Here is a 15,160-nt window from a genome sequence, read left to right on the forward strand (position 1 = left end):
CACTACGGACTACGAGAAATAGAATTATCGGTAAGTAAATTCTTATTTTCTCTGACGTCCTAGTGGATGCTGGGGACTCCGTAAGGACCATGGGGATTATACCAAAGATCCCAAACGGGCGGGAGAGTGCGGATGACTCTGCAGCACCAAATGAGAGAACTCCAGGTCCTCCTCAGCCAGGGTATCAAATTTGTAGAATTTTACAAACGTATTTGCTCCTGACCAAGTAGCTGCTCGGCAAAGTTGTAAAGCCGAGACCCCTCGGGCAGCCGCCCAAGATGAGCCCACCTCCCTTGTGGAGTGGGCATTTACAGATTTTTGGCTGTGGCAGGCCTGCCACAGAATGTGCAAGCTGAATTGTACTACAAATCCAACGAGCAATAGTCTGCTTAGAAGCAGGAGCACCCAGCTTGTTAGGTGCATACAGGATAAACAGCGAGTAAGATTTTCTGACTCCAGCCGTCCTGGAAACATATATTTTCAGGGCCCCGACAACGTCTAGCAACTTGGAGTCCTCCAAGTCCCTAGTAGCCGCAGGCACCACCATAGGTTGGTTCAGGTGAAACGCTGAAACCACCTTAGGGAGAAACTGAGGACGAGTCCTCAATTCCGCCCTGTCCGAATGGAAAATCAGATAAGGGCTTTTACAGGATAAAGCCGCCAATTCTGACACGCGCCTGGCCCAGGCAAGGGCCAACAGCATGACCACCTTCCATGTGAGATATTTTAACTCCACAGATTTAAGTGGTTCAAACCAATGTGACTTTTGGAACCCAAAAACTACATTGAGATCCCAAGGTGCCACTGGAGGCACAAAAGGAGGCTGTATATACAGTACCCCTTTTATAAACGTCTGAACTTCAGGGACTGAAGCTAGTTCTTTTTGGAAGAAAATTGACAGGGCCGAAATTTGAACCTTAATGGACCCCAATTTCAGGCCCATAGACACTCCTGTTTGCAGGAAATGTAGGAATCGACCCAGTTGAAATTCCTCCCTCGGGCCTTACTGGCCTCGTACCACGCAACATATCTTCGCCAAATGCGGTGATAATGTTTTGCGGTTACATCCTTCCTGGCTTTGATCAGGATAGGGATGACTTCATCCGGAATGCCTTTTTCCTTCAGGATCCGGCGTTCAACCGCCATGCCGTCAAACGCAGCCGCGGTAAGTCTTGGAACAGACAGGGTCCTTGCTGGAGCAGGTCCCTTCTTAGAGGTAGAGGCCACGGATCCTCCGTGAGCATCTCTTGAAGTTCCGGTTACCAAGTCCTTCTTGGCCAATCCGGAGCCACGAATATAGTGCTTTCTCCTCTCCATCTTATAATTCTCAGCACCTTGTGTATGAGAGGCAGAGGATGGAACACATACACTGACCGGTAAACCCACGGTGTTACCAGAGCGTCTGCTGAGGAAGTCTGCTTCCCAGTTGTCCATTCCCGGAATGAACACTGCTGACAGTGCTATCACATGATTTTCCGCCCAGCGAAGAATCCTTGCAGCTTCTGCCATTGCCCTCCTGCTTCTTGTGCCACCCTGTCTGTTTACGTGGGTGACTGCCGTGATGTTGTCCGACTGGATCAACACCGGCTGACCTTGAAGCAGAGGTCTTGCTAAGCTTAGAGCATTGTAAATGGCCCTTAGCTTCAGGATATTTATGTTAAGTGATGTCTCCAGGCTTGACCATAAGCCCTGGAAATTCCTTCCCTGTGTGACTGCTCCCCAGCCTCGCAGGCTGGCATCCGTGGTCACCAGGACCCAGTCCTGAATGCCGAATCTGCGGCCCTCTAGAAGATGAGCACTCTGCAACCACCACAGGAGGGACACCCTTGTCCTTGGTGACAGGGTTATCCGCTGATGCATCTGAAGATGCGACCCGGACCATTTGTCCAGCAGGTCCCACTGGAAAGTTCTTGCGTGGAATCTGCCGAATGGGATTGCTTTGTAGGAAGCCACCATTTTTCCCAGAACCCTTGTGCATTGATGCACTGAGACTTGGCTCGGTTTTAGGAGGTTCCTGACTAGCTCGGATAACTCCCTGGCTTTCTCCTCCGGGAGAAACACCTTTTTCTGGACTGTGTCCAGGATCATCCCTAGGAACAGTAGACGAGTCGTCGGAACCAGCTGCGATTTTGGAATATTGAGAATCCAAACGTGCTGCCGCAACACTACCTGAGATAGTGCTACACCGACCTCCAACTGTTCTCTGGATCTTACCCTTATCAGGAGATCGTCCAAGTAAGGGATAACTAAAACTCCCTTCCTTCGAAGGAGTATCATCATTTCGGCCGTTACCTTGGTAAAGACCCGGGGTGCCGTGGACCATCCAAACGGCAGCGTCTGAAACTGATAGTGACAGTTCTGTACCACAAACCTGAGGTACCCTTGGTGAGAAGGGTAAATTGGGACATGAAGGTAAGCATCCTTGATGTCCCGAGACATCATGTAGTCCCCTTCTTCCAGGTTCGCAATCACTGCTCTGAGTGACTCCATCTTGAATTTGAACCTCCGTATGTAAGTGTTCAAAGATTTTAGATTTAGAATCGGTCTCACCGAGCCGTCCGGCTTCGGTACCACAACAGTGTGGAATAATACCCCGTTCCCTGTTGCAGGAGGGGTACCTTGATTATCACCTGCTGGGAATACAGCTTGTGAATGGCTTCCAAAACTGCCTCCCTGTCAGAGGGAGACGTCGGTAAAGCCGACTTTAGGAAAACGGCGAGGGGGAGACGTCTCGAATTCCAATTTGTACCCCTGAGATATCACCTGAAGGATCCAGGGGTCTACTTGCGAGTGAGCCCACTGCGCGCTGAAATTCATTGAGACGGGCCCCCACCGTGCCTGAGTCTGCTTGTAAAGCCCCAGCGTCATGCTGAGGGCTTGGCAGAGGCGGGAGAGGGCTTCTGTTCCTGGGAACTGGCTGATTTCTGCAGCCTTTTTCCTCTCCCTCTGTCACGGGGCAGAAATGAGGAACCTTTTGCCCGCTTGCCCTTCTGGGAACGAAAGGACTGCGCCTGATAATACGGCGTCTTCTTATGTTGAGAGGCGACCTGGGGTACAAACGTGGATTTCCCAGCTGTTGCCGTGGCCACCAGGTCTGAAAGACTGACCCCAAATAACTCCTCCCCTTTATAAGGCAATACTTCCAAATGCCGTTTGGAATCCGCATCACCTGACCACTGTCGTGTCCATAACCCTCTTCTGGCAGAAATGGACAACGCACTTACACTTGATGCCAGTCGGCAAATATTCCGCTGTGCATCACGCATATATAGAAATGCATCTTTTAAATGCTCTATAGGCAATAATATACTGTCCCTATCTAGGGTATCAATATTTTCAGTCAGGGAATCCGACCACGCCAACCCAGCACTGCACATCCAGGCTGAGGCGATTGCTGGTCGCAGTATAACACCAGTATGTGTGTAAATACATTTTAGGATACCCTCCTGCTTTCTATCAGCAGGATCCTTAAGGGCGGCCATCTCAGGAGAGGGTAGAGCCCTTGTTCTTACAAGCGTGTGAGCGCTTTACCCACCCTAGGGGGTGTTTCACAACGCACCCTAACCTCTGGCGGGAAAGGATATAATGCCAATAACATTTTAGAAATTATCAGTTGTTATCGGGGGAAACCCACGCATCATCACACACCTCATTTAATTTCTCAGATTCAGGAAAACTACAGGTAGTTTTTCCTCACCGAACATAATACCCCTTTTTGGTGGTACTCGTATTTGTATCTGCCATCTGAGGTAACGGGCGCTTTAGAGCCCCTGACGGCCTATGAGACGTCTGGACAGGCACAAGCTGAGTAGCCGGCTGTCTCATGTCAACCACTGTCTTTTATACAGAGCTGACACTGTCACGTAATTCCTTCCAACAGTTCATCCACTCAGGTGTCGACCCCCTAGGGGGTGACATCACTATTACAGGCAATTTGCTCCGTCTCCACATCATTTTCCTCCTCATACATGTCGACACAAACGTACCGACACACAGCACACACACAGGGAATGCTCTGATAGAGGACAGGACCCCACTAGCCCTTTGGGGAGACAGAGGGAGAGTTTGCCAGCACACACCAGAGCGCTATATATATATATATACAGGGATAACCTTATATAAGTGTTTTTCCCCTTATAGCTGCTGTATTTTTAATACTGCGCCTAATTAGTGCCCCCCTCTCTTTTTTAACCCTTTCTGTAGTGTAGTGACTGCAGGGGAGAGCCAGGGAGCTTCCCTCCAACGGAGCTGTGAGGGAAAATGGCACCAGTGTGCTGAGGAGATAGGCTCCGCCCCCTTCTCGGCGGCCTTATCTCCCGTTTTTCTGTGTATTCTGGCAGGGGTTAAAATTCATCCATATAGCCCTGGGGGCTATATGTGATGTATTTTCGCCAGCCAAGGTGTTTTTATTGCTGCTCAGGGCGCCCCCCCCCTAGCGCCCTGCACCCTCAGTGACCGAAGTGTGAAGTGTGCTGAGGAGCAATGGCACACAGCTGCAGTGCTGTGCGCTACCTTGGTGAAGACAGGATGTCTTCTGCCGCCGATTTTCCGGACCTCTTCTTGCTTCTGGCTCTGTAAGGGGGCCGGCGGCGCGGCTCTGGGACCGGACTCCATGGCTGGGCCTGTGTCCGATCCCTCTGGAGCTAATGGTGTCCAGTAGCCTAAGAAGCCCAATCCACTCTGCACGCAGGTGAGTTCGCTTCTTCTCCCCTTAGTCCCTCGATGCAGTGAGCCTGTTGCCAGCAGGTCTCACTGAAAATAAAAAACCTAAAACTAAACTTTTCACTAAGCAGCTCAGGAGAGCCACCTAGTGTGCACCCTTCTCGTTCGGGCACAAAAATCTAACTGAGGCTTGGAGGAGGGTCATAGGGGGAGGAGCCAGTGCACACCAGGTAGTCCTAAAGCTTTACTTTTGTGCCCAGACTCCTGCGGAGACGCTATTCCCGTGGTCCTTACGGAGTCCCCAGCATCCACTAGGACGTCAGAGAAAATAAAACCCCTTTTATGTGGTACTTGGGTTCATGTCAGAAATGCGTAACACATTTTTCATTGCCGAGATCATGTAACGGATGTTCCTAGTGGATTGTGTATATGTCTCAACCTCGTCGACACTGGAGTCAGACTCCGTGTCGACATCTGTGTCTGCCATCTGAGGTAACGGGCGTTTTTTGAGCCCCTGATGGCCTTTGAGACGCCTGGGCAGGCGCGGGCTGAGAAGCCGGCTGTCCCACAGCTGTTACGTCATCCAGCCTTTTATGTAAGGAGTTGACATTGTCGGTTAATACCTTCCACCTATCCATCCACTCTGGTGTCGGCCCCACAGGGGGCGACATCCCATTTATCGGCCTCTGCTCCGCCTCCACGTAACCTTCCTCATCCAACATGTCGACACAGCCGTACCGACACACCGCACACACACAGGGAATGCTCTGACTGAGGACAGGACCCCACAAAGTCCTTTGGGGAGACAGAGAGAGAGTATGCCAGCACACACCAGAGCGCTATATAATGCAGGGATTAACACTATAACTGAGTGATTTTTCCCCCAATAGCTGCTTGTATACATATATTGCGCCTAAATTTAGTGCCCTCCCTCTCTTTTTAACCCTTTGAGCCTGAAAACTACAGGGGAGAGCCTGGGGAGCTGTCTTCCAGCTGCACTGTGAAGAAAAAATGGCGCCAGTGTGCTGAGGGAGAAGCCCCGCCCCTTTTTCGGCTGACTTTTCTCCCTCTTTTTTATGGATTCTGGCAGGGGTAATTTATCACATATATAGCCCTGGGACTATATATTGTGATGATTTGCCAGCCAAGGTGTCATAAATTGCCCTCAGGGCTAATAGACAGGAAAAAACAGACACCCAACCAACTTTTCAAACAATTGTATATCCCCTTTATGTTAAAGGTCTACCTTATGCTGGCCATACACTTGTGCGATGCCCCGCGACGCGACATCGCGGGGCATCGCACCGGCAGTTCAGGTGCGATCAAATCGCACCTGAACTGCCAAAGTGGTTACCATGTGATCATGCGATAGATCGCATGGTAATCACGTGATGGGCACGTCACCGCTGAGTGGGAGCAGCCTCTGGCCGCTCCTGGCAGGTACCCATCGCACATCACAGTGCGATATATCTCATGTGGGTTTAAAACCACATGCGATCACACTGCGATGCAAGAAATATTATGTGCAGCACATAATATATTGAGACGCGATATTCAAGCGGCGTACCCGCGCATCGCGTCTCAAGGTACCTAAAATGTGCATACAATCCTTCGATTTCTCTCACAGATGTGGTCGAAATCGAAGGAGGATAGCACCGATAATCTCATAAGTGTATTTTCCTGAAAAATAAATATTTACATTCATTTTAGTATAACAGACAAGAACACCATATTTCTATACTGTAGAAAATTACCTCTCTGAAGAAAAACATCAAGTTGATCTATGCACAGTGCCTTCAGTTCTCGGTCATTTTTATCCTTTTTTACTAATGCAAGAACATACTTTGCAAGGGCTGAAGGGTCAGCGTCACAACTGCAGCCGGGAAACAAGAAAAGAGGAACATGATCAGCTACATCAAACACAGTTAACATAGACAGTTCAAACTATCTGTAACCAGTTAAAAGTACAATTGGCATTTCGTCCCACAGAGCAACTTCACATCCTGGTGGACGCGGTACATTAGCATACAATATGCGCTGTGTAAATTCTAGGGAGACACTGTATTAATACCCCTTTTACATTCGAGACCTGGGTTGAAATTCCGGGATGCTCGTCCCGGGAAATTGTAAGTGTACCCTTTTACACTGACAAAAATCCCGGGATGATGCGCGTTCACGTGCAAAATCCCAGGACAAAAATTGTCAGTGTAAAAGGGGTATAAGGTTGCTTTTATTCCTCTTTGGAGTGAACCTTTTCCTCTGAAAATATTTTGCTCAGCAACACAGCATATCAGGTCCCTCCTGAGGTGTGATGGCACCAGGACAGACTCCTGCAGGTAGCATAGAGATGCTTAGTGTTGTTTTTATGCTGTCTGCAGTAGGATGAGTCATAGGTATAAGGGGCATAATGTAGGACACACCAACTAAATGTGTTATGGTCGGCTTTCTACCATTAAGCAAATATTGATAGTAGAGGAGCATATGAGTTCTGATGCAAGAATGAGCTGCTTGGACAAATGAGGACTCCGTCATGGATAGGATACCATTAAAAGAAATTGGTCAGTGGACTGCAGTCTCTCTCCGGACATCATTACTCATGTGTCACAAAACAGGTCGGTCTTATTAGGAGTGAGTCAGCTTTCAGCTTACAGAATAAGTACAGGCATATGCCGCATTTACGGTACTTCCAAACTCTGACTTTTGGTTGGTAACCCAATAGGGATGCATGGAAGAATCCCCAAGTTTGGTGGCAAGATCAGGCCACAACATTGCCAGCATTCACACTATTGTAATGGCAATTTGCTCCCCTCGCACCTAACAGATCAGACCCCACAGAGTAATACAGGTTGAGTATCCCTTATCCAAAATGCTTGGGACCAGAGGTATTTTGGATATCGGATTTTTCCGTATTTTGGAATAATTGCATACCATAATGAGATATCATGGCGATGGGACCTAAGTCCTTGCACAGAAGGCATTTATGTGTCATATACACCTTATACACACAGCCTGAAGGTCATTTTAGCCAATATTTTGTATAACTTTGTGCATTAAACAAAGTGTGTGTACATTCACACAATTCATTCATGTTTCATATACACCTTATACACACAGCCTGAAGGTCATTTAATACAATATTTATAATAACTTTGTGTATTAAAGTTTGTATACATTGAGCCATCAAAAATCAAAGGTTTCACTATCTCACTCTCACTCAGAAAAGTCCGTATTTCGGAATATTTGGATATGGGATACTCAACCTGTACTGTGTTCCAAAAACACGCTATAGCATGTATTTTACCACAAAATAGGTGACTAGGACCCACAGGTCGTGCTCATCTGGCTCTGTGTTCCAGCGCCCTGGTCAATCAGCAGCACACAGGAGGTGACTGGCTGTTTCCTGGACGGTATCTGTGCACGGGAAGACAGTCTCAGGACGTGTAGTCTGTGACCTTGCATGGTAAGGATGCATGAACGGTAGAGAGCATAGTATAGCAAATGCCCGCAGTCACCTGCACTGTGGAGGGAGGGGTATGGTCACTTAGAGGTTACTCGCTGTGAGCACAAATACCCTTCCTTCTATACACATGTAGGCTGGCCTACTACTAAAATCATTGTGTGTAGAAGTGTGTGACCGTCTTCCCCTTCAGCAGCGTTTGTGTATGAGAAGGTCGTAACTGGGCTTTGTGTATCCTGGGAGGATCAGTCTGCAGTATTGTAGAAATAGGTTAAAGCATGATTTTCCCTTCATCACCCCCTTCCTTACCTCTAGCACTGCCTGCCCCTAAACCCCCTCCTTGCACCCTGTACTATCCCAGCTGTCACCTACCCTTACCTCCTCCCTAGCACTACCTGCCCGTAACCCCCTCCTGGCACCCAGTACTATCCTAGCTGCTATCTAACTTTACTCCCTCCCTACCCCCATCACTGCTTGACTGTAACCCTCTCCTTGCCCCCCCCCCAGTACTGCCCCTGCTGCTATCTACCCTTACCCCCTCCCTAACCCCAGCAGTGCCTGCCCCTAACCCCATTCTTGCCTCACCAATACCGTTCCCCTATCCTCCTGCTGCTAACTCCCTCCTTGCTCCAGTCATGCCCCAGCTGCCATCTACCTTTCCCCCAGCACTGCCTGCCCTTACCCACCTCCACCCCAAATTCTCCCTTCTTCTTCCCCCAGCTCTACCCAACTGATGCTTACCCTTACACCCCTTGACTCCTCCTGCCACCAGCTCTGCCTAAGCCCTATAAGAGGTGATGGGACCCAGAAACAGTGGAGTGGGACCCAAATTTATTTGTTTATTTTTTTGTATAAAGGGCCCCTGGGACCCACAATTTTTTTTCGCTCAGCACAATCACTGTAATAGGGTTAGATGTTCCAGGAATGGTAAAACAAAAAAAAACCCAGAAAATCTTATATGCGGTTATTAGCTGCTGTGCACTTCTAAAAGTTCTTAATAGTACAAAATAGTGCTTTGTTCATACTGTAAAACACGTTTCTGAAGTTGTAAGGGAGAAATTATTAAGCAATAGGATAGTTTCCAAAAAGAAAGCACAGACACATACCATGGTCTTATAAATCCTGAATATATTCAGTCCCTTGCCAAATACGATCAGTACGCATAAATGAAACTGTTAATTCTAGCACCCTGCGCCTGTCAAAAGCCCTGTAGGCCCTCTTTCCTGCCTGGGGCATCTTTCTCTGTTCTTGAGCTTCTAGCACACTCTGGTCTGTATCTTAGTGGTGAGATACAGAACAGAGTGTGCTAGATACACCAGAGCAGAGAGCATGCGTGCAAGAATGAACACTAAATCATAATTCATAGACTGCGCAAGGAAATTATTGCCAGGCAGTGCCTGAGCAGTACGCTGTACGATTGGGACTACAGAGAAACACTAGCAGCAGAGAGAGCATGACTGTAAAACTGGTACATTAGTCTGGAGTTTGGCACAAACATATCTGTAATGTGCAGTGTGAAAGGTACCAGGGACAATATACCGGGTTGAGCGAGCAAAGTTGAACTCGTGTTCAACCCAGTTCGCTGTGCAGTGTGAACGGCAGCCGCTTGAAGATCATGTGATCTCCCAGCACCGCCCACGCCGCGTCACCAACCCGGCACTATGCCGGGTTGCAGTCTGCGGTGTGAAAGGGGTACTGAGGCAGGTCGCACACTGGGAACTCCCGTGTCAGGCTCCCGGGTGCGACCCGCCTCGGTGTGAAAGTGGTAAAATTTGAGATGCTATCACCCTGAAAATCAAAATACAGCCTAACTTGATATCTGTTCAGCCAACTGGAGAACATGATCAGAAAGATAAAACACTAATCAAACAATGGGATTACACTGTGAGAGTAGAGGCCCATATACATGGGAGATATGTGTGCTGAGCGAACCGCTCAGCACACATCTCTCCAGCCACTCAGCACAGGGCGATGTGTGCTGAGCGATTCGGGGGGAGGACGGGGTGCTGCTCATTTCACCCAGCGGGTGAAATGAGCGACGTGCTAGATTGAGCCTGCATGCAGGCCAATCTAGCACCGGCGACAGCGATGCGTGGCCTGGGGGTACACACAAGTGATCTGTTCTTAAAATCTAAGCAATCTAGTCAGATTGCTTAGATTTTAAGCATGTATCTCTCTGTGAGTACCCCCCTTTAGAAGTCTTCTTTGGCTTAAGGGCCGTATCCATGGCCAGATTTGGGGAGAGATGTGTGCTGAACGTGTGGGGGGGAGACGGCGATCGCGCGTCGCTGTGGGGGTACACACGGAGAGATCATTGCTTAAAATCTAAGCAATCTAGTCAAATTGCTTCGATTTTAAGCAGCGATCGCTCCGTGAGTACCCCCCTTAAAACCAGTTTCATCTGAGAAGACCAGAGTAATGAGTAGTTGCTTTACAGCAGGGGTGGGGAACCTTTTTTCTACCGAGGGCCATTTGGATATTTATAAAATCCTTCGGGGGCCATACAAGTCTGCCCCCGCGCGCGCCAAAAAAATGGGTGTGGCCACTTAAAAATAAGATTTTACTCACCGGTAAATCAATTTCTCGTAGTCCGTAGTGGATGCTGGGTACTCCGTAAGGACCATGGGGAATAAACGGGCTCCGCAGGAGACTGGGCACTTCTTTAAAGAAAAGATTAGGTACTACATCTGGTGTGCACTGGCTCCTCCCTCTATGCACCTCCTCCAGACCTCAGTTAGGGAAACTGTGCCCGGAAGAGCTGACATTACAAGGAAAGGATTTGGAATCCAGGGTAAGACTCATACCAGCCACACCAATCACACCGTACAACTCGTGATAACTAAACCCAGTTAACAGTATGAACAACAACTGAGCCTCATTCAACTGATGGCTCAGAACAAAAAACCCTATAGTTAAGCAATAACTATGTACCAGTATTGCAGAATTCCGCACTTGGGACGGGCTCCCAGCATCCACTACGGACTACGAGAAATAGATTTACCGGTGAGTAAAATCTTATTTTCTCTGACGTCCTAGTGGATGCTGGGTACTCCGTAAGGACCATGGGGATTATACCAAAGCTCCCAAACGGGCGGGAGAGTGTGGATGACTCTGCAGTACCGAATGAGCAAACTCAAGGTCCTCCTCAGCCAGGGTATCAAACTTGTAGAATTTTGCAAACGTGTTTGATCCCGACCAGGTAGCAGCTCGGCAAAGTTGTAAAGCCGAGACCCCTCAGGCAGCCGCCCAAGAAGAGCCCACCTTCCTCGTGGAATGGGCTTTGACTGATTTAGGATGCGGCAGTCCAGCCGTAGAATGTGCAAGTTGAATCGTGCAACAGATCCAGCGAGCAATAGTCTGCTTAGAAGCAGCAGCACCCAGCTTGTTGGGTGCATGCAGGATAAACAGCGAGTCAGTTTTTCGGACTCTAGCCGTCCTGGAAACATAGATTTTCAGGGCCCGGACTACATTCAGCAACTTGGAAGCCTCCAAGTCCCGAGTAGCCGCAGGCACCACAATAGGTTGGTTCAAATGAAACGCTGATACCACCTTAGGGAGAAATTGGGTACGAGTCCTCAATTCTGCCCTGTCCATATGGAAGATCAGATAGGAGCTCTTACTAGAGATGAGCGGATTCGGTTTTACTCGGTTCTCAAAATGGCATCTTATTGGCTCACGGATGTCACGTGTTTGGGATAGCCAATCAGATGCCGTTTTGAGAACCGAGTAAATCCGAGTAAAACCGAATCCGCTCATCTCTAGCTCTTACATGACAAAGCCGCCAATTCTGACACACGCCTAGCCAAAGCCAAGGCCAAAAGCATGACCACTTTCCACGTGAGATATTTCAACTCCACGGTCTGAAGTGGCTCAAACCAATGTGATTTTAGGAAATCCAACACAACGTTGAGATCCCAAGGTGCCACTGGAGGCACAAAAGGGGGCTGAATATGCAGCACTCCCTTAACAAACGTCTGAACTTCAGGAAGGGAAGCCAGTTCTTTTTTAAAGAAAATAGACAGGGCCGAAATCTGGACTTTAATGGATCCCAATTTTAGGCCCATAGTCACTCCTGACTGTAGGAAGTGCAGAAATCGACCCAGCTGAAATTCTTCTGTTGGGGCCTTCATAGCCTCACACCAAGCAACATATTTTCGCCATATGCGGTGATAATGTTTTGCTGTCACATCCTTCCTAGCTTTTATCAGCGTAGGAATGACTTCAACCGGAATGCCCTTTTCCATCAGGATCCGGCGTTCAACCGCCATGCCGTCAAACGCAGCCGCGGTAAGTCTTGGTACAGACAGGGCCCCTGCTGTAGCAGGTCCTGTCGGAGCGGCAGAGGCCAAGGGTCCTCTGAGATCATTTCTTGTAGTTCCGGGTACCAAGTCCTTCTTGGCCAATCCGGAACGATGAGTATAGTTCTTACTCCTCTCTTTCTTATTATCCTCAGTACCTTTGGTATGAGAGGAAGAGGAGGGAACACATAAACCGACTAGTACACCCACGGTGTCACTAGAGCGTCCACAGCTATCGCCTGAGGGTCCCTTGACCTGGCGCAATATCTTTTTAGCTTTTAGTTGAGGCGGGACGCCATCATGTCCACCTGTGGCCTTTCCCAACGATTTACAATCAGCTGGAAGACTTCTGGATGAAGTCCCCACTCTCCCGGGTGGAGGTCATGCCTGCTGAGGAAGTCTGCTTCCCAGTTGTCCACTCCCGGAATGAACACTGCTGACAGTGCTATCACGTGATTTTCCGCCCATCGGAGAATCCTTGTGGCTTCTGCCATCGCCATCCTGCTTCTTGTGCCGCCCTGTCGGTTTACATGGGCGACCGCCGTGATGTTGTCTGACTGAATCAGCACCGGCTGGTTTTGAAGCAGGGGTTTTGCCTGACTTAGGGCATTGTAAATGGCCCTTAGTTCCAGAATATTTATGTGCAGACAAGCCTCCTGACTCGACCATTGTCCTTGGAAGTTTCTTCCCTGAGTGACTGCCCCCCAACCTCGGAGGCTTGCATCCGTGGTCACCAGGACCCAGTCCTGTATGCCGAATCTGCGGCCCTCGAGAAGATGAGCACTCTGCAGCCACCACAGCAGAGACACCCTGGCCCTCGGGAACAGGGTGATCAGCCGATGCATCTGAAGATGCGATCCGGACCACTTGTCTAATAGATCCCACTGAAAGATCCGTGCATGGAACCTGCCGAATGGAATTGCCTCGTAAGAAGCTACCATCTTTCCCAGGACCCGCGTGCAGTGATGCACCGACACCTGTTTTGGTTTTAGGAGGTCTCTGACCAGAGATGACAACTCCTTGGCCTTCTCCTCCGGGAGAAACACCTTCTTCTGTTCTGTGTCCAGAATCATACCCAGGAACAGCAGACGCGTCGTAGGAACCAGCTGCGACTTCGAGATATTCAGAATCCAGCCGTGCTGTTGTAGCACTTCCTGAGATAGTGCTACACCGACCAACAACTGCTCCCTGGACCTCGCCTTTATAAGGAGATCGTCCAAGTATGGGATAATTCTAACTCCCTTCTTTAGAAAGAGTATCATCATTTCGGCCATTACTTTGGTAAATACCCTCGGTGCCGTGGACAGACCAAACGGCAACGTCTGGAATTGGTAATGGCAGTCCTGTACCACAAAACGGAGGTACACCTGGTGAGGTGGGTAAATGGGGACATGTAGGTAAGCATCCTTGATGTCCAGTGATACCATGTAATCCCCCTCTTCCAGGCTTGCAATAACCGCCCTGAGCGATTCCATTTTGAACTTGAACTTCCTTATATAAGTGTTCAAGGATTTCAAATTTAGAATGGGTCTCACCGAACCGTCTGGTTTTGGTACCACAAACATTGTGGAATAGTAACCCCGTCCCTGTTGAAGGAGGGGAACTTTGATTATCACCTGCTGGAGGTACAGCTTGTGAATTGCCGCCAGTACTACCTCCCTGTCCTGGGGAGTAGCTGGCAAGGCTGATTTGAGGTTACGGCGAGGGGGAGACGTCTCGAACTCCAGCTTGTATCCCTGAGATACCACTTGTAGAACCCAGAGATCCACCTGTGAGCGAACCCACTGGTCGCTGAAGTTCCGGAGACGGGCCCCCACCGCACCTGGCTCCACATGTGGAGCCCCAGCGTCATGCGGTGGACTTAGTGGAAGCAGGGGAGGATTTTTGTTCTTGGGAACTGGCTGTATGGTGCAGCTTTTTCCCTCTACCCCTGCCTCTGGGCAGAAAGGACGCGCCTCTAACCCGCTTGCCTTTCTGAGGCCGAAAGGACTGTACTTGATAATACGGTGCTTTCTTAGGCTGTGAGGGAACCTGAGGTAAAAAAGTCGACTTCCCAGCTGTTGCTGTGGATACGAGGTCCGAAAGACCGTCCCCAAACAATTCCTCACCCTTATAAGGCAAAATTTCCATGTGCCTTTTAGAATCAGCATCACCTGTCCACTGCCGAGTCCATAATACTCTCCTGGCAGAAATGGACATCGCATTAATTCTAGATGCCAGCCGGCAAATGTCCCTCTGTGCATCTCTCATATATAAGACTACCTTTATTGATAAGCGTGTGAGCGCCTTGTCCACCTTAGGGGATGTCTCCCAGCGTAACCTATCCGTTGGCAGGAAAGGGTACGCCATTAGTAACCGCTTAGAAATTACTAGTTTCTTATCTGGGGAACCCCACGCTTCTTCACACAATTCATTTAACTCATCAAATGGGGGAAAAGTCACTGGCTGCTTTTTCTCCCCAAACATAATACCCTTTTTTGTGGTAACCGGGTTAATGTCAGAAATGTGCAACACATTTTTCATTGCCGTAATCATGCATCGGATGGCCCTAGTGGATTGTATATTTGTCTCATCCTCGTCGACACTGGAGTCAGACTCCGTGTCGACATCTGTGTCTGCCATCTGAGGTAGCGGGCGTTTTTGAGCCCGACGGCCTCTGAGATGCCTGGGCAGGCGCGGGCTGAGATGCCGGCTGTCCCAAAGCTGTGTCATCGAACCTTTTATGCAAGGAGTTGACACTGTC

General features: G+C 49.1%; 1 protein-coding gene across 3 annotated transcripts in view; it reads right to left on the reverse strand.

The window, feature by feature from the left end:
* The window catches only part of RBM26 (RNA binding motif protein 26), a 421,593-nt gene that overhangs the window by 393,944 nt on the left and 12,489 nt on the right, over positions 1-15,160 (reverse strand). For all 3 annotated transcript variants that reach the window (XM_063952997.1, XM_063952996.1, XM_063952995.1), the window contains exon 2: positions 6,417-6,535. In XM_063952997.1, coding sequence (XP_063809067.1) covers positions 6,417-6,535 — 119 coding nt within the window. The remainder of the gene's footprint in view (positions 1-6,416; positions 6,536-15,160) is intronic.

Source organism: Pseudophryne corroboree, chromosome 2 (genome assembly GCF_028390025.1).
Source record: "Pseudophryne corroboree isolate aPseCor3 chromosome 2, aPseCor3.hap2, whole genome shotgun sequence".
Lineage (NCBI taxonomy): Eukaryota > Metazoa > Chordata > Amphibia > Anura > Myobatrachidae > Pseudophryne > Pseudophryne corroboree.